Genomic DNA, 17,952 nt, shown 5'->3' on the forward strand with positions numbered 1-17,952 from the left:
ACTCATTCCTGGCGCAGCTTCGCAGAACCTGCACACTCTGCTTTATTCCACTTGAGTCTGCATACAGAAAAGTCAGAACGTCTGTACACTGCTGCCATATTTGATGCACAAGACTCTCCAAGGAAAGAAACTAGCGCCAGAGCTAAGTAAGAGCCTGACACTTGCCTCTAGTACAGAGTCAAAAGACAGCTGGGGACTTCCCTGGTGGCACAGTGGTTGAGAATCTGCCTGCCAATGCAGGGGACACGGATTTGAGCCCAGGTCTAGGAAGATCCCACACGCCGCAGAGCAACTAAGCCCATGCACCACAACTATTGAGCCTGTGCTCTAGAGCCTGTGAGCCACAACTGCTGAGCCTGCGTGCCACAACTTCTGAGGCCTGTGCGCCTAGAGCCCAAGCTCTGCAACAAGAGAAGCCACTGCAATGAGAAGCCCGCGCACCGCAACGAAGAGTAGCGGTTGAGAGGGGGTACCCTGCTCGCCGCAAGTCGAGAAAGCCTGCGTGCAGCAACTAAGACCCAACAAGGAAGACCCAATGCAGCCATAAATAAATAAATTAATTAATTAGGGGAAAAAAAGAGGCAGCAGTTGCAGCCAATTTGTAGTTCCTGAAAGCAAACCCAGACACTAAAATTTCAAAGTGCCTGGTGGAAAAGACTTTCCAATGAAGAAACAAGTGTGTATGGAGCACCCACTTCCCTACAACTTAAACTTATTGAATGTGTAATGTAATACTTCAAATGTTTCACTGACACAACTTCTCTGTTTTTCACTCAGTGCAGGTTAAGAGTATTTGGAGCCAGGTCTCTGGATCCTCATTTAGTAGAAATAGAAGAGATTAGGAGGCAAACCCAGGATCCCTAAGGATTCCCTAGAATATTTTTAGTATAGTTGACCCTTAAACAAGTTGAAGGTTTGGGGTGCTAACACCGCCCACTACTCCCTCCAGCCCTGTCAAAAATCCACCTATAACTTTACAGTCTGCCCTCCCTATCCACGGTCTCACATCTGTGGATTCACCAACCACGGATCATGAAGTACCATAGTACACATTTATTTTTAAAAATCCAAATATAAGTGGACCCATGCAGTTCAAACCCATGTTGTTCAAGAGTCAACTGTACTTCGGTACATTGTTAGCTTTGATTATAAACTGATTATTATTCTGAGGACTGCCATAGTATTGTCCTGAAGGCTGTCCAGTGTTCATTTTCAATTTGCATTCCTGCTCAAGATCTGTGGCTCTCTGTTGATTGAGTATATTTGGATCCTTTTCTCTTCCCCATCAAAAAGGAAACACCTTTGTATGTTTAGCCCTATACTCAGTATTGTGTACCATGATGTAGATTTCAGCTCATCAGTTACACTGAGGTTACAGAAAGTTGGGATGGAGTGTTTGCAGGGCTCATGCTAGTGTCTGTGGAAAGAAAAACATTGGCCTCTTATTAGTTAATTGGTAAAACATACATAAAATTTACCATTTTAAGTGTACAGTTCATTGGCATTAAGTATATTCACATTGCTGTGCAACCATCTCTACCTTCCACCTCCACAATTTTTAAAATTTTCTTAAACTGAAACTGTATCCATTAAACAATAAGTCTGCCTTCCCCCCTCTCCACACCCCTGGCAACCACCAATCTACTTCCTGTCTCTATGAATTTGATTTCTCTAGGCTCTGCATATAAATCGAATTATACAGTATTTGTCCTTTTGTGACTGACATTTTTCACTTAGCATAATGTCTTCATGTTTCATCCACGTAGTAGCATGTGTCAGAATTTCCTTTTTCAGGCTGAATAATATTCGAATGTATGTATATACCACATTTTGTTTATCTATTCATGTGTCAACGGATTCTTGTATTGCTTCCACCTTTTGGCTGTTGTGAATAATGCTGTTATGAATACTGATGCACGAATACTTGAGTCCTTGCTTTCAACCTCTTGTTTTTGAGAGTGTGCAGGTTAAAGTGTCTTAGGTCAGTGGAGTGAAATCCTGAGACGCTTACAAGAGAGATGGACTTGAACTTACATGATTTTTCTTTTGGTCACTTGGATGTGTGAGGGGCTGATTAAGTGGAGTTCTGACTAAAGTTATGGTTTTGGGTGGTAAATATAGGTATTGGCCCTAGATAGCTTGCTCCCGCACACTCTACAAATGTTTGTTTTTAAAGATTTATTATTTATTTACTTATTATTTATGGCTTCGTCAGGTCTTAGTTGTGGCACGTCAGATCTTCGTTGAGGCATGCGGGATCTTTTCGTTGCAACGCGTGGGCTTTTCTCTAGTTGTGGCGTGCGGGTTTTTCCTTCTCTAGCTGTGGCGCGAGGGCTCCAGGGTAAGTGGGCTCTGTAGTTGTGGTGCGCCAGCTCAGTAGTTGTGGCGTGCGGGCTTAGTTGCCCCTGCGGCATGTGGGATCGTAGTTCCCTGATCAGGGATTGAACCCGAGTCCCCTGCATTGTAAGGTGGATTCCTTACCACTGCTCCACCAGGGAAGTCCCAACAAGAGTTTTTTTAAATTGAAGTTTAGGAGGAACCAGTACAGTTTCATAGACCTCAGCAGGGGGAGTTCATGGACCTTCTTCTTGGTATGTTGCTCTTAATGTAATCAACTAGTATGTGGCTTTGGGTAACTTATTTAATCTTTCTGAATTTCAGTTTGGTTATCTGTTAATTGGGACCACTAATACCTACTTCATTGGATAATTAATAGGATTCAGTGAGAGTGATGTACTTTAAGTGCTTTACATGATGCCTAGCATCTAGCAGACACCTAATAAATGTTACCTCCCTTGCCATTTATGACTTTTGTGTTTCTCCCTTTGAAAAGAGATGAGAATACAGTTTGGGGGAGGTGATTTCTGTAGTTAAGTGTCTCTTTTTGAGGTGTCAGGTGGAACACAGTAGAAAAGAGGAAGGTTTGAGATACAGTTGTCTCTCCATATCTGCATCCACAGATTCAACCAACCATGGATCAAAAATATTTGAAAAGAAAATTCCAGAAATTTCCAAAAAGCAAAACTTGAATTTGCTGCATGCTGGCAACTATTTACATAGCATTTACATTATATTAGATATTATAAGTAATCTATAGAGATGATTTAAATTATACAGGAAGATGTGTGTAGGTTACACTGCAAATACTACATCATTTTATTTATTTATTTTTTTGCAATACGCGGGCCTCTCACCGTTGGGGCCTCTCCTGTTGCGGAGCACAGGCTCCGGACGCGCAGGCTCAGCGGCCATGGCTCACGGGCCCAGCTGCTCCGTGGCATGTGGGATCCTCCCGGACCGGGACACGAACTCGTGTCCCCTACATCGGCAGGCGGACTCTCAACCACTGCGCCACCAGGGAAGCCTACATCATTTTATATAAAGGACTTGAGCATCTATGGAGTTTGGTGTCTGTGGAGGGTCCTGGAAACAATCTCCACGCCCCATCCCCCTATCCTCACTCCCCATCCCCCCATCCCCGCTGTGGATACCGAGGGACCGCTGTACTTTGTGTGAGCTTCTGACACAGTTATTGACTTGTAGTTGTTGTCATTCAGCAGAAAGATGTGATGCATTTCTCTATATGATATATCTATCTGGCATTGGTTTTTTGGGACAGCCTACTCCTGGGACTATGAAGGATGGGGGCCAATGAGAATTGTCTGTTAAGACCTGGAAGGTCTCAACCACCAAGCTTGTCATCTGAAAAGATTCTGCAGTAAGCTGTGCCATTCTGTTTTTTTTAAAAAAATTAATTAATTAATTAATTTTTGGCTGCATTGGGTCTTTGTTGCTGCGTGTGGGCTTTCTCTAGTTGTGGCGGACAGGGACTACTCTTTGTTGCGGTGCATAGGCTGCTCATTGCGGTGGCTTCTATTGTTGCTGAGCACGGGCTCTAGGCACGTGGGCTTCAGTAGTTGTGGTGCACGGGTTCAGTAGTTGTGGCTCGAGGGCTCTAGAGTGCAGGCTCAGTAGTTGTGGCGCACGGCCTTAGTTGCTCCGCGGCATGTGGGATCTTCCCGGACCAGGGCTCGAATCCGTGTTCCCTGCCTTGGCAGGCAGATTCTTAACCACTGCACCACCAGGGAAGTCCCTGTGCCATTCTGTTTTGTGGATGAGTAGCCATTGCTCACCTAATTGGCAAAACTGTTTACACAGTAATGGGTTTCTATAACATAGGCCCTTTTTCTTTGGAAATTTCTCGGACTAAGGATCATGTCTTTGGTGAGGAAGAGCTTGTGTTAGTCCCTTCTTCCCTGCTTCCTTTTAAAACTATTATTTAAAAATTAGAAACATGGTAAACCAAAGGGTTAAATTAAAAAGAAAAAAAAAGCATATCCTGCCCCTCTTATCTTCACAATGACTACAACATGTATTGTACTTGATACCAAACTCTTATAGACATATGACTAATTAACAATACTACGTTTATACAACCAACCCCTTATCTTTTGTAGTTATCTTAACTCTTCCCTCTATGTACTGTTACTTCTGTGACAGTATGGTTGGTTATGTGCCCAGATGGCACCAAGTGGACAAGTGGATCAAGGGCAGTTTTCTAAAAATGTGTGTGTGTGGAGAGTGGTGAGCCAGGAGTCAGCCAACATGAGCTCTGTGCTACTTGTGTGTTGGCACCGAGTACCATATCTCTGCTGTCCTTGAACCTGCCCCTGGCCCAAGGCTATTCTCTGGCCTGCAGTTAAACCCTGTTCATAGCACTATACCATAATAGCTTATGAATAAGCCTGGATATTAATTGTTTATACTCATGTTTTTTGTTTGTTTGTTTCAGTTCTGATTTTGCATAAAGAAGGGAGATCTTGTCTCCATTTCAAGTCCCGATCTGATCATATTGCATCTTCAGTACATAATTTTGAAGGAGGCAACCCTGAGTGAGGGAAATAGGAACAGTTTTAGTTGACATTTATTATTATTTTTTAAAGATACTAGAGAGGAAGCAGAAACAGAAAGGGAGATAGAGGTGTGTGAAAGGTGAGATTTAAAGGAGGGAGATAAGAGCTGATGTAGAGGGCCTGCTGAGGCAGTTTATGCTGAGAAAAGCTACTGGGTGCGTTTTAGTGTTGAGAGTGAGTATAAGAAAGGTAATAATGAGGTGTTAAACATCTTTACTCTAATAAGTAGTTGAAGACCAAGAAAAGGAGGGGATCAAATACATGAAAATAACCTTGGAGCAGCCAGTAGGTGGAGAAAGTTATATAAACCAGTCTAGAGAAGTGTTGGTAACAGTATAGTCAGGAAGTCTAAGCACACCATTTATACGTAAGCTTCCTTCCCTTTAACATTTGACTGCATCTAGCACCTTTATTTGTTTAACCTTATGTTAATGGAATGGTAGAAAGAACACTAACCAGGAGACCAGGATGTAGTCCCTGCCTAGTCACTAACTAGTTGGTGTGGTGGTGGGGGGTTGTTTTCGAATCCAAAAAATGAGGGAGTTGGATTAAATGACCTCTAAGGTCCTTTCTAGCTCTAAAAGTCTAAAATCAGCTATGTCAAAGCCTCACAGACTTTGAACTCCCTTCACGTCGGGTCAGAGGATAGAAGACAATGTGTGTGTAGTGATGTGTATAGAACACTGAATAGTTGATAGAATGAGTGCAAAGTCAGATGTTGAAGGAAAAAAGCATTATTTTATGAGATATTTGGGACATTCCTTCTTGAAGAGGAATTGTGGTCCCTGATGTCAGAGGCTTGTGGGAGCCAATTTTAAGGTTGCTTTGTTCATTTTAGCTGCCTATTAAATTCCCTCTAGAGAATGATAACTTCCAGGTAAGAAAACCCTGGCTTTTTTAAGGGGGTAGGGGTTCTGACCTGAATTGTCAGGGGCAGAATGCATGTTTCCCCTGACACTGACTCTCAGAGTATTGAAGTGCTGGACTCTCCTTCTCAATACTGTTTGGCTCTGCTGACATCTGTGGCAATTGGGACACAGGCCACCTCTTGGCCTGTGCCAGAATTGCTCTTCCTCCCCTCATATTTATCACGTTGTCATCCCTGACTCTGAATCCCAGAGATCAAGACTAGCTGTAGTCTAGCAGAGGAGCAATAAATCATTGCTCTCACTTCCTTTTCTCCAGGTTTTCTACCCCTTAATTACCACATAACCACTTCTGAGGCTGCATCTTTGTGCTGTGTGTGCCTGGGACAAAAGCCCTCCTTGATTGGATATGTGCAAAAGCAGCTTTGTCTCTGTCTAGCCATTATGTTTTGCAGAGTGCCACGTGTGTTACCCATCCTTTTCTCTTGTCTCTGGTGAGTTTAAGGAGTCTTATTGTCAGGTGATTTATCCATTAATAGGGCTTTTCTAAGCTCTGGGGTTAGGGGGTGGACTGGGCAGCCCCTACTCATTGAGGAGAGAGGTTTGGGCTGGGTGAGTGCTTGTTTTTTTTTCCCCCTGCTGCCGTGCTGCCCGGCTTGCAGGATCTTAGTTCCCCGACCAGAGAGTGAACCCAGGCCATGGCAGTGAAAGCGCTGAGTCCTAACCGCTGGACCACCAGGGAATTCCCTTGGGTTAGTCATTTTTATGTGGATTTTAGCCAGTCCCCTTCATTTTCTGGGCTCCTAGTAGGAGCTAAGCAGGTTGTGTGATCCAGAATGGGCTCCCATGGAGCTTTTCTGGGGTCCAGTCCAATAGATCACTTGTTAACAGACAACATCAAAAGGGCCAGCTGCCTATCATTTGCCTTTCCATTATGAAACCTCAGAGAACTTGAGTCAGGGTGAAGAGTTCATAAATGAGGATACCTATCTCCTTCATCCCTAGCAAGCCTTCTTTTTTTTTTTTTTGGTATTTGAAGGGAAGGTCCAGGCTTTAGAAACAGAATATAGACAAGCTATTGTACTTTTGCCTGCTGTTTCTTTACTGTACCTGTGCTTTTAGAGGATTGAGAGTGAGGGGTGTTGTGTGGCAGGCAGCAAGTGTCTGGAGAAACTTACTTCTACTCATCATTCCCTGCTGTTTCAAATCAAAGCTCACATCTCTTTTCTAAGGTAGTAAACTTCACACAAAGCTCAGACAGCATGGGAGAATGGACTTCTTTGCTGGCAAAGAAGCAGATATGGTCTTAGAAAAGGAGAGGTCAAGCCTTTTTTTGTGTGTCTGTGGAAGTAGGAAGGGTTGAGGGGGAGAAGACAAAAGGAACATCAGATACTTGCAGCTGCTGAACCCCTTCTTTATAGTTCCCCATCAAACAGGGGAAATAGGTACAGGGGCAGTAGTCATGATGGGCAGAGAAGCAGAATTTATTTTATAGTCTTAGTTGAGAGAGTATAAGGCAACTGATAAATTATTTTATGCTTAATGTTTATTTGCAAAACTGTCTTTAAAGCTGCACTGTTAACCTAGGGACTTGGCAGTCAGTCTCATGACTGAGATCGCTTGGGTTTTAGTACTGTCTCCTCTCATTAAAGATTACAAGGCAAAAAGGGGACCTTTTCAGTAAACGTTGTCACAGTCGAGAGAGGACAGAGCAAACTGCGCTTTTGTTTAAATATTTAGTACAGTTAAGGGCTTTTTTTCCCTTCATGAGCTCCATTCTTTTTTTTTTTTTATTCCTAGGTATTTTATTCTTTTTATTGCAGTGGTAAATGGGAGTGTTTCCTTAATTTCTCTTTCAGATTCTTCATCATTAGTGTATAGGAATGCAAGAGATTTCTGTGCATTAATTTTGTATCCTGCAACTTTACCAAATTCATTGATTAGCTCTAGTAGTTTTCTGGTGGCCTCTTTAGATTTCTCTATGTATAGTATCATGTCATCTGCAAACAGTGACACTTTTACTTCTTCTTTTCCAATTTGTATTCCTTTTATTTCTTTTTCTTCTTTGATTGCAGTGGCTAGATCTTCCAAAACTATGTTGAATAATAGTGGTGAGAGTGGGCACCCTTGTCTTGTTCCTGATTTTAGAGGAAATGTTTTCAGTTTTTCACCATTGAGAATGATGTTTGCTACGGGTTTGTCATATATGGCCTTTATTATGTTGAGGTAGTTTCCCTCTATGCCCACTTTCTGGAGAGTTTTTATCATAAATCAGTGTTGAATTTTGTTAAAAGCTTTTTCTGAATCTATTGAGATGATCATATGGTTTTTCTTCTTCAGTTTGTTAATATCGTGTATCACATTGACTGATTTGCATATATTGAAGAATCCTTGTATCCCTGGGATAAATCCCACTTGATCATGGTATATGATCCTTTTAATGTGTTGTTGGATTCTGTTTGCTAGTATTTTGCTGAGGATTTTTGCATCTATATTCTTCAGTGATATTGGTCTGTAATTTTCTTTTTTTTGTAGTATCTCAGTCTGGTTTTGGTATCAGGGTGATGGTGGCCTCGTAGAATGAGTTTGGGAGTGTTCCTTCCTCTGCAGTTTTTCGGAAGAGTTTGAGAAGGATGGGTGTTAGCTCTTCTCTAAATATTTGATAGAATTCACCTGTGAAGCCATCTGGTCCTGGACTTTTGTTTATTGGAAGATTTAAAATCACAGTTTCAATTTCATTACTTGTGATTGGTCTGTTCATGTTTTCTGTTTCTTCCTGGTTCAGTCTTGGAAGCTTGTACCTTTCTAAAAATCTATCCATTTCTTCCAGGTTGTCCATTTTATTGGCACAGAGTTGCTTGTAGTAGTCGCTTAGGATGCTTTGTATTTCTGCGGTGTCTGTTGTAGCTCCTCCTTTTTCATTTCTAATTTTATTTATTTTTTATTTTTAATTTTATTTTTTTTTGCAATACACGGACCTCTCACTGTTGTGGCCTCTCCTGTTGTGGAGCACAGGCTCCAGACGCGCAGGCTCAGCGGTCATGGCTCACGGGACCAGCCGCTCTGCAGCATGTGGGATCTTCCGGGACCAGGGCACAAACCCATGTCCCCTGCATCAGCAGGCGGACTCTCAACCACTGCGCCACCAGGGAAGCCCCATTTCTAATTTTATTGATTTGAGTCCTCTCCCTCTTTTTCTTGATGAGTCCTCTCCCTCTTTTTCTTGATGAGTCTGGCTAATGGTTTATCAATTTTTTTTATCTTCTCAAAGAACCAACTTTTAGTTTTATTGATCTTTGTTATTGTTTTCTTTGTTTCTATTTCATTTATTTCTGCTCATTTATTTCTGATTTCTTTCCTTCTGTTAACTTTGGGTTTTGTTTGTTCTTCTTTCTCTAGTCCCTTTGGGTGTAAGGTTAGATTGTTTATTTGAGACTTTTCTTATTTCTTGAGGTAGAATTGTATTGCTATAAATTTCCCTCGTAGAACTGCTTTTGCTGCATCCCATAGGTTTTGGATCATCGTGTTTTTGTTGTCATTTGTCTCTAGGTATTTTTTGATTTTTCTCTTTGATTTTTTCAGTGATCTCTTGGTTATTTAGTAACGTATTGTTTAGCCTCCATGTGTTTGTGTTTTTTATGCTTTTTTTCCCCCTGTAATTGATTTCTAATCTAGCGTTATAGTCAGAAAAGATGTTTAATATGATTTCAGTATTCTTAAATTTACTGAGGCTTGATTTGTGACCCAAGATGTGATCTATCCTGGAGAATGTTCCATGTGCACTTGAGAAGAAAGTATAATCTGCTGTTTTTGTATGGAATGTCCTATAAATATCAATTAAGTTAATCTGGTCTCTTGTGTCATTTACAGCTTGTGTTTCCTTATTAATTTTCTGTCTGGATGATCTGTCCATTGGTGTAAATAAGGTGTTAAAGTCCCCCACTATTATTGTGTTACTGTCGATTTCCTCTTTTATAGCTGTTAGCAGTTGCCTTATGTATTAAGGTGCTCCTATGTTGGGTGCATATATATTTATAATTGTTATATCTTCTTCTTGGATTGATCCCTTGATCATTATGTAGTATCCTTCCTTGTCTCTTGTAACATTCTTTATTTTAAAGTCTATTTTATCTGATATGAGTATTGCTACTCCAGCTTTCTTCTGATTTCCATTTGCATGGAATATCTTTTTCCATCCTCTCACTTTCATTCTATGTGTCCCTAGGTCTGAAGTGGGTCTCTTGTAGACAGCTTATATATGTGTCTTGTTTTTGTATCCATTCAGCGAGCCTCTGTGTTTTGGTTGGAGCATTTAATCCATTCACGTTTAAGGCAATTATCGATACGTATGTTCCTAAGACCATTTTCTTAATTGTTATGGGTTTGTTTTTGTAGGTCCTTTTCGTCTCTTGTGTTTCCCACTTAGAGAAGTTCCTTTAGCATTTGTTGTAGAGCTGGTTTTGTGGTGCTGAATTCTTAGCTTTTGCTTGTCTGTAAAACTTTTGATTTCTCCATTGAATCTTAATGAGATCCTTGCCGGGTAGAGTACTCTTGGTTGTAGGTTCTTCCCTTTCATCACTTTAAATATATCATGCCAGTCCCTTCTGGCTTGTAGAATTTCTGCTGAGAAATCAGCTGTTAACCTTATGGGAGTTCCCTTGTATGACATTGGTCGTTTTTCCCTTGTTGCTTTCAGTAATTTTTCTTTGTCTTTAATTTTTGTCAATTTGATTACTATGTGTCTCAGTGTCTTTCTCCTTGAGTTTATCCTGCCTGGGACTCTCTGTGCTTCGTGGACTTGGGTGGCTATTTCCTTTCCTGTGTTAGGAAAGTTTTCGACTATAATCTCTTCATATATTTTCTCGGGTCCTTTCTCTCTCTTTTCTCCTTCTGGGACCCCTATAATGTGAATGTTGTTGCATTTAATGTTACCCCAGAGGTCTCTTAGGCTGTCTTCATTTCTTTTCATTCTTTTTTCTTTATTCTGTTCTGCGGCAGTGAATTCCACCATTCTGTCTTCCAGGTCACTTATCTGTTCTTCTGCCTCAGTTATTCTGCTATTGATTCCTTCTAGTATATTTTTCATTTCAGTTATCGTATTGTTCATCTCTGTTTGTTTGTTCTTTAATTCTTCTAGGTGTTTCTTCTTTAATTCTTCTAGGTCTTTGTTGAACATTTCTTGCATCTTCTCTGTCTTTGCCTCCATTCTCTTTCCGAGGTCCTGGATCATCTTCACTATCATTATTCTTAGTTCTTTTTCTGGAAGGTTTCCTATCTCCACTTCATTTAGTTGTTTTTCTGGGGTTTATCTTGTTCCTTCATCTGGTACATAGCCCTCTGCCTTTTCATCTTGTCTGTCTTTCTGTGAATGTGGTTTTGTTCCACAGGCTGCAGGATTGTAGTTCTTCTTGCTTCTGGTGTCTGCCCTCTGGTCCATGAGCTCCATTCTTGTACAGAGCTGAAGCAGTAGGTTCTACAGTATATCTGGCACATCTGTTGACCAGTTAGAATTAAAACATTTTCTTCTTAGCAGTGATGTTTGAAACAGTTACATAACTAAAACTTAGTGACTTGGGATGCTAGCATCCTAGGGTGAGAAGGGGACACTCAGTAAACTGAGCAAATATGATGTGGAAATCACCATGCAGGAATAAATTTGGAACACTAAAATGTCCATTTTATAATCAAATTTCTGACCTCAATTGCTGTTTACGAAGTGGCAAAAAGTAGATTTTTAAAAACCTGTGGGCAGATGAGCAGACATGTGCTTGGGAAGGTCAGTGCTTTCTTCAAATACACCTACTTTGCCTGCTTTTAAAAAGTCCTTAGTAGCTGTGATGTACTCATTCTAGCCCTCTTTGGATTTCTGTAGAGCTAGTTTACTTTCATTGCTTTCATTTAATAACTTTATTGATTATGCTTTGATTACCTTATTGATGCCTTTCCTTCTCTTTTTTTTTTTTTTTCTTTTTTAAGCCTTGATAAATTTGCTGAAGTTCCTTATGTCAAATGAGACCGTACTTCTGGCCAAACACAACATTTTTACCTTAGCCCTTATGGTGAGTAGCAAAAAAATATATTTATTTTTATGAGCTGTACCCTAAGGCAGAAGTGGGCTGGTTTGAGACAGGAGCTGGTATTCTAGGGATTAAGTCATAGGGAAAACCAGGCCTTTATTTTCCCTTTGGATCAGAATCTCTATACTGGTGCTCCCCACTTTCACCTACGTCTTTGGAGAACCTGGGGTCTTTCATGAGATAATGGTAACACACCATTATATGATATTCCCACCAAACAGATACAAGAGGTGTAAATTAATTTCAAGAGCATTGATAATACTAAAAAGTAGAAAATAATTAGGAAGTGGTGAGTTTTGAGTACTTATAACTTGATTTTAATGTAATTTATTGAATTGCAAGTTTATATAAGTTAATCTTTAATAATGACTTTAATAACCAGCTCACAAAATTTCTGAAAATTTACCAATTAACTCTTGCAAGACAATAAGAGCTGGCTATAGCACACTACTGATAATACTCTTCTGGTCTTCATAGTATGATACCTGTTTATGGGCTTTTGCTTCTTTTTTAGATTGTGAACCTATTTAATATGTTTATCACATATGGCGATACATTCCTGCCCACCCCCAGTAGTTATGATGAACTCTACTATGAGATTATCCGCATGCACCAGAGCTTTGACAACCTCTACTCCATGGGTAAGCTGTCTTCTTTTTATTCCTCTCTCCCCATCAGCTGTGATTTTTGGTATATGAGAGGAAAAGACTACATAAGATTCTCCTCTAGTTGCTTGGTGCCCTTGCTTGGCACAGAACTGTGTAGTCTCCTTTTCTCAGGCAATAAGAAAGTATATGTGGACTTCTTTGCCTTCAGGAATTCAGAATTCATCTCAGTAGAAAGCTGGTTAACATCCCTGTAGCCCTTTCTTGATGTTTGTGAAAGAGAGAGAATAGGGAGGCTTGTGGATTTAGTGAATACCAGTGAGATGGAGTGAGAGTGGGTGGGAGTTGACAGCAGCAAACAAAAGAGCTTGGATCCCAAGGGAACATTGTGTGATTTGAGAAGGTACAGGGTTTTAAGGAGTTTCAATGTACCTAGGTATTTTTAGCATAACTCACAAGAGGAAGTGGGCATTAGATAAAAATCTTTCTTGCAAACCTTTTGGTAATTGGCTCACTGAAAATTTACTCTGTAGCCGTAATGAGTATAACTTACTTCTGAAAGAGGTCATGTATCCCTGTAAGTTTGAGTGAAGAGGCTACTCAAACCTACCTAAGTTTGAAAGGTGTTTATAGTGCCCAGAAACAGAAAGCCACTCAATAAAGCGGTCTATTAAAAACCTCCAACTTATTAGCTTTATTGGGATGTAATTGATATATAACAAACTGCACCGTTTTTAAAAAAAAATTTTATTTATTTTTTGGCCGCGCCATGCAGCCTATGGGATCTTAGTTCCCTAACCAGGGATGGAACCCGCGCCCCCTGCAGTGGAAGCGCAGAGTCTTAACCACTGGACCGCCAGGGAAGTCCCAAACTGCATTCTTTTAAAGTATACAATTTTTAATAAGTTTTAGCATATGTATATGTATATGTACATGAAGCTGTCATTACAGTCAAGATAATGTACATATCCATCCTCTCCCTAAAATTTCCTTGTGTCCCTTTATGTCCCTTTTACCACCTCTGTCCCTCACCCCCCATCCCTGGACAACCAGTGACCTGCTTTCTGTCACTGTCGATTATTACTTTATCCCTTTCATTGGGTCTATTCGTGAAAAGTTCATATTTTGCTTGCGACTCCTGTATCATGAGAAAGGTAGAGGGGATTTGGAGCAAATACCTGGAGAAAGAGTAGAAGCAAACCGTGGAAAAGGATTGCCTAGGAGGACAGAATTTTTTCTATTTCCCTGCTCTCTTATTCTCAGTGTAATAGCTTTAGCATCAGGTCAGCTCCCCTCAGAATATTAAGTTCCCACTGTCACATCAAGACACACGTCTCTTTTTTTTAGGAGCTAGGAAGTCTTCCATGAGAACCCTCTGGCAAACTTCCCATTGGCAAAAGGTGCTCAGAGTACCCTGGTGTGGTTTGCACGTACCTGGTTTTACCAATGTCCTTGTTTTCAAGAATGTAGGATCTTCCAGGGGTGAAGAGCTACCCCAGAGGCTTTGGCACCCATTAATAGATGAATAAAGATGTCTTTCAGTGAGGAAAGGAAAGAGAGTTGGAGTGGGGGAGATATTTTATAGACGTCTGACTTACCTGCTAAATTGTGCCATATACACAAATGAGATAAACCCTTGTAGCCACAGCAATAAGATAAGAGAGGACATCTGGGAATGCTCAAGTCTGCTAACGGAATTAAAATGGTAACCAAGAAAGTACAAATAGGAAAGTGAAAATTTCACTAAATGAAACACAACAAATAGTAGGAGGTGGCATGTTTCAGTGCTCTCCATTTTGTATAAAGTATGAGGAAACTTCTGGTGGAAGAAAACATTTGTTATAAGTCAAGTTTTTTGGGGTATAATTTACATATATGGTAAAATTCACCCTAAATGTACAATTCTGAGTTTCAACAAATGCATATGGAAGTGTAATTATCACAGAAAATCAAGATATAGAAGGGTTTCACTATCTCAAAAACTTCTCTTGTGCTCCTGTGAGGTCAACTCTTCCACCCACCCCAGTCCCTAGCAATCACTGATCTGTTCCATGTCCGCATGGTTTTGCCTTTTCTAAAAAAATATGTAGAGGAAATCATACAGTCTTTTGAGTCTGACTTCTTTTTTTAAAAAAATTAATTAATTAATTATTTTACTTTTATTTGCTTTGGGTCTTCGTCGCTGCGCGCGGGCTTTCTCTAGTTGTGGTGAGCGGGGGCTACTCTTTGTTGCAGTGTGCGGGCTTCTCATTGCTGTGGCTTCTCTTGTTGTGGAGCACAGGCTCTAGCGTGCGCAGGCTTCAGTAGTTGTGGTGCACTGGCTTCAGTAGTTGTGGCGCACGGGCTTAGTTGCTCCGCGGCATGTGGGATCTTCCCGGACCAGGGCTCGGACCCGTGTCCACTGCATTCGCAGGCGGATTCTTAACCACTGCGCCACTAGGGAGGCCCTGGCTTCTTATACATAGTAATTTGTTTGAAGTTATCCATGTTGATGCATGTATCAGTAGTTCATTCCTTTTTATTATGGAATAATATTCCATTGTGGGAATATGCCAGCTTGGTTTATCCATTTATCAGTGGAAGGACATTTGGGAGGTTTCCAGTTTTTTGCGATTGTAAATAAAGCCCCTGTAAACATTTTTGTACACAGTTTTATGTGAACACAAGTTTGCATTTCACTTGATTACATACCTATGAATGGGATTTTTGGGTATTATGTAAGTGTACGTTGAACTTTATAAGAAACCGCCAAACTGTTTTCCAAAGTGGATGTACTGTTTTACATTACTTACAACAGTATGCAAGAGTTGTAGTCACTCCATATCCTAGCCGGCATTTTTTTTTTTTTTTTGGCTTCTTACAGGTGTGTAGCGATATCTCATTATGGTTTTAATTTGCATTTTCCTGATGAATAATGGTGTTGAGCATCTTTTCCTATTCTTATTTGCCATCCATATATCTTTGGTGAAGGATTTGTTAGATTTTTTGCCCATTAAAAAAAAAATTTGCATACCCGTGTTTATAGCAGCACTATTCACAATTGTCAAAAGATGGGAGCAACCGAAATGTCCATCAGCAGATGAATGGATAAATAAAATGTGATATATATATATATAATGGGTTGCTATGCAGCCTTTAAAAAGAAAGAAATCCTGGGCTTCCCAGGTGGCGCAGTGGTTGAGAGTCCGTCTGCCGATGCAGGGGACATGGGTTGGTACCCTGCTCCGGGAAGATCCCACATGCCGCGCAGCGGCTGGGCCCGTGGGCCATGGCTGCTGAGCCTGCGCGTCCGGAGACTGTGCTCCGCAACGGGAGAGGCCACAACAGTGAGAGGCCCGCGTACCGCAAAAAAAAAAAAAAAAAAAAAGAAAAAAGAAAGAAATCCTGTCACATGCTGCAATGTGGATGAATGTTGAGTATACTATGCTAAGTGAAATAAGCCAGTCACAAAAGGTTTCCACCTATATGAAGTATCTAAAGTAGTCAAATTCATGGATACAGAATGGTGGTTACCGGGGGTGGTGGAGAGGGTGCAAAGGGAGTTGTTTAATAGGTACAGAGCTTCAGTTCTGCAAGACAAAAAGGTTCTGGAGATCTGTTTCACAACAGTGTACATATACTTTACATCATTGAACTGTACATTTAGAAATAGGTTAAGGTGGTAAATTTTATGATTGGTATTTTTTACCACAATAAAAAGAAATATACTAAACTCTAGACTTTATTTGGATTCTGCTAATTCCTCTAATGTTCCTTTTGTATTCCAGGATCTCATCCATTGCTACATTTACTCGTGATGTCTGCTTAGTCTCTTTTTATCTGACAGTTTCTTAGTGTTTGCTCATTTTTCATGGCCTTGACAGTTTTGAGGAGAACCTTCTTCAGTTTGGGTTTGTCTGATGACTTACTCATGGTTGGACTAGGGTTATGCGTTTGGAGAAAGAATGCCACAGTGTCAGAGTGGCCTTTTCATCACATCAAGTGTATATGTTATTAAGATGACTTAATCACTGGTGATGTTAATCTTGATCACTTGGTTAACGAAGTGTTTGCAAAGTTTCTCCTCTGCAGGATTGCTTTTTTCCTCCTGTTCCGTGCTCTGTTCTTTGGAAGAAAGTCACTAAATGCAGCCAACTTTAGAGTTAGTGTTGTACCACTTCAGTAAAATATACAAGCTTTGCTACTATATAGGGTTCTCTAATCACCAGCCCCCCACACTTACTTTGATATTATAGTTGTCATATGTATTACATCTACATTGAAAACTCCACCAGACAATGCTATAACTTTCACTTGTGACAATCATCCAAATTCTAAAGAACTTCAGAGGGAAAAATATATTTTTTATATTTGCCTGTATGTTTTCCATTTCTGTTGCTCTTTTTATTCCTGAAGATCCAAATTCCTTTCTGATATCATTTCTCACAGTCTTTAAGAATTTTCTGTAGCCTTTTTTTGGACTTCTGGTGACAAGATTTTTTTTTGTTGTTTGTTTTCTTTCATTCCTGAAGGGTATTTTTGCTGGATATAGAGTTATAGTTCTTACCTTTAAGTACTTTGAAGACGTTATTCTCCTTTTTTTGGCCTGTATGGTTTCTGATAATAAATCTGTGTTCATTTGAATCATGTTCCCTTATTTGTAATATGTTGTTTTTCTCCCGCTTCTTTTAAATTACTTTTCCTTATCTTTGGCTTTCAGAAGTTTGATTATGATATGTTTTGGCCTGGTTTTTCTTTGTGTTTATCCTGTTTGGGGTTTCCTGAGGATCTTGAATCTCACCAAATTTGGGAGTTTTCAGCCATTCTTTTTAAAAAAATATTTATTTATTTATTTTTGGCTGCATTGGGTCTTTGTTGCTGTGTGCAGGCTTTCTCTAGTTGCGGCAAGTGGGGGCTGCTCTTCGTTGCAGTGCACGGGCTTCTCACTGTCGTGGCTTCTCTTGTTGCGGAGCATGGGCTCTAGGCGCGCAGGCTTCAGTGGTTGTGGCACGTGGGTTCAGTAGTTATGGCTCACGGGCTCTAGAGCGCAGGTTCAGTAGTTGCGGCGCATGGGTTTAGTTGCTCTGCGGCATGTGGGATCTTCCTGGGCCAGGGCTTGAACCCGTGTCCCCTGCATTGGCAGGCGGATTCTTAACCACTGTGCCACCAGGGAAGCCCCAGCCATTCTCTTTTGCAAATTGTTTTCTGCCCTTAATTTCTCTCTCCCTTTCTTCTTGGACTACAATAACACAAATGTTAGACTTTCTGATACTGTTACACAGGTCTCTGAGGCCCTGTTTTTCCCCCCATTTTTTCCTGTTCTTCATGTTTAATAATTTCTACTGTTCTGTCTTTAGGTTTACTGATTTCTGTGTCAATCCATTCTGCTATTAAGTCCATCTAGAGAATTTATTTTACATAATATATGTTTTACTTCTAAATGTTTTAATTGGTTCCTTTTTATAGTTCCAATTTCTCTCCTGAGAAGTTCTACCTTACCATTCATTCATTC

At 40.5% G+C, this 17,952-nt stretch overlaps 1 protein-coding gene across 1 annotated transcript in view; it reads left to right on the forward strand.

The window, feature by feature from the left end:
* ARMH3 (armadillo like helical domain containing 3) overlaps nucleotides 1-17,952 on the forward strand; it is a 166,894-nt gene that overhangs the window by 70,045 nt on the left and 78,897 nt on the right. The window contains exons 21-22 of the mRNA XM_082854900.1: nucleotides 11,756-11,838; nucleotides 12,371-12,497. Of these exons, the coding sequence (XP_082711026.1) occupies nucleotides 11,756-11,838; nucleotides 12,371-12,497 (210 nt within the window). The remainder of the gene's footprint in view (nucleotides 1-11,755; nucleotides 11,839-12,370; nucleotides 12,498-17,952) is intronic.

Source organism: Leucopleurus acutus, assembly GCF_964270905.1.
Source record: "Leucopleurus acutus genome assembly, chromosome: 14".
Lineage (NCBI taxonomy): Eukaryota > Metazoa > Chordata > Mammalia > Artiodactyla > Delphinidae > Leucopleurus > Leucopleurus acutus.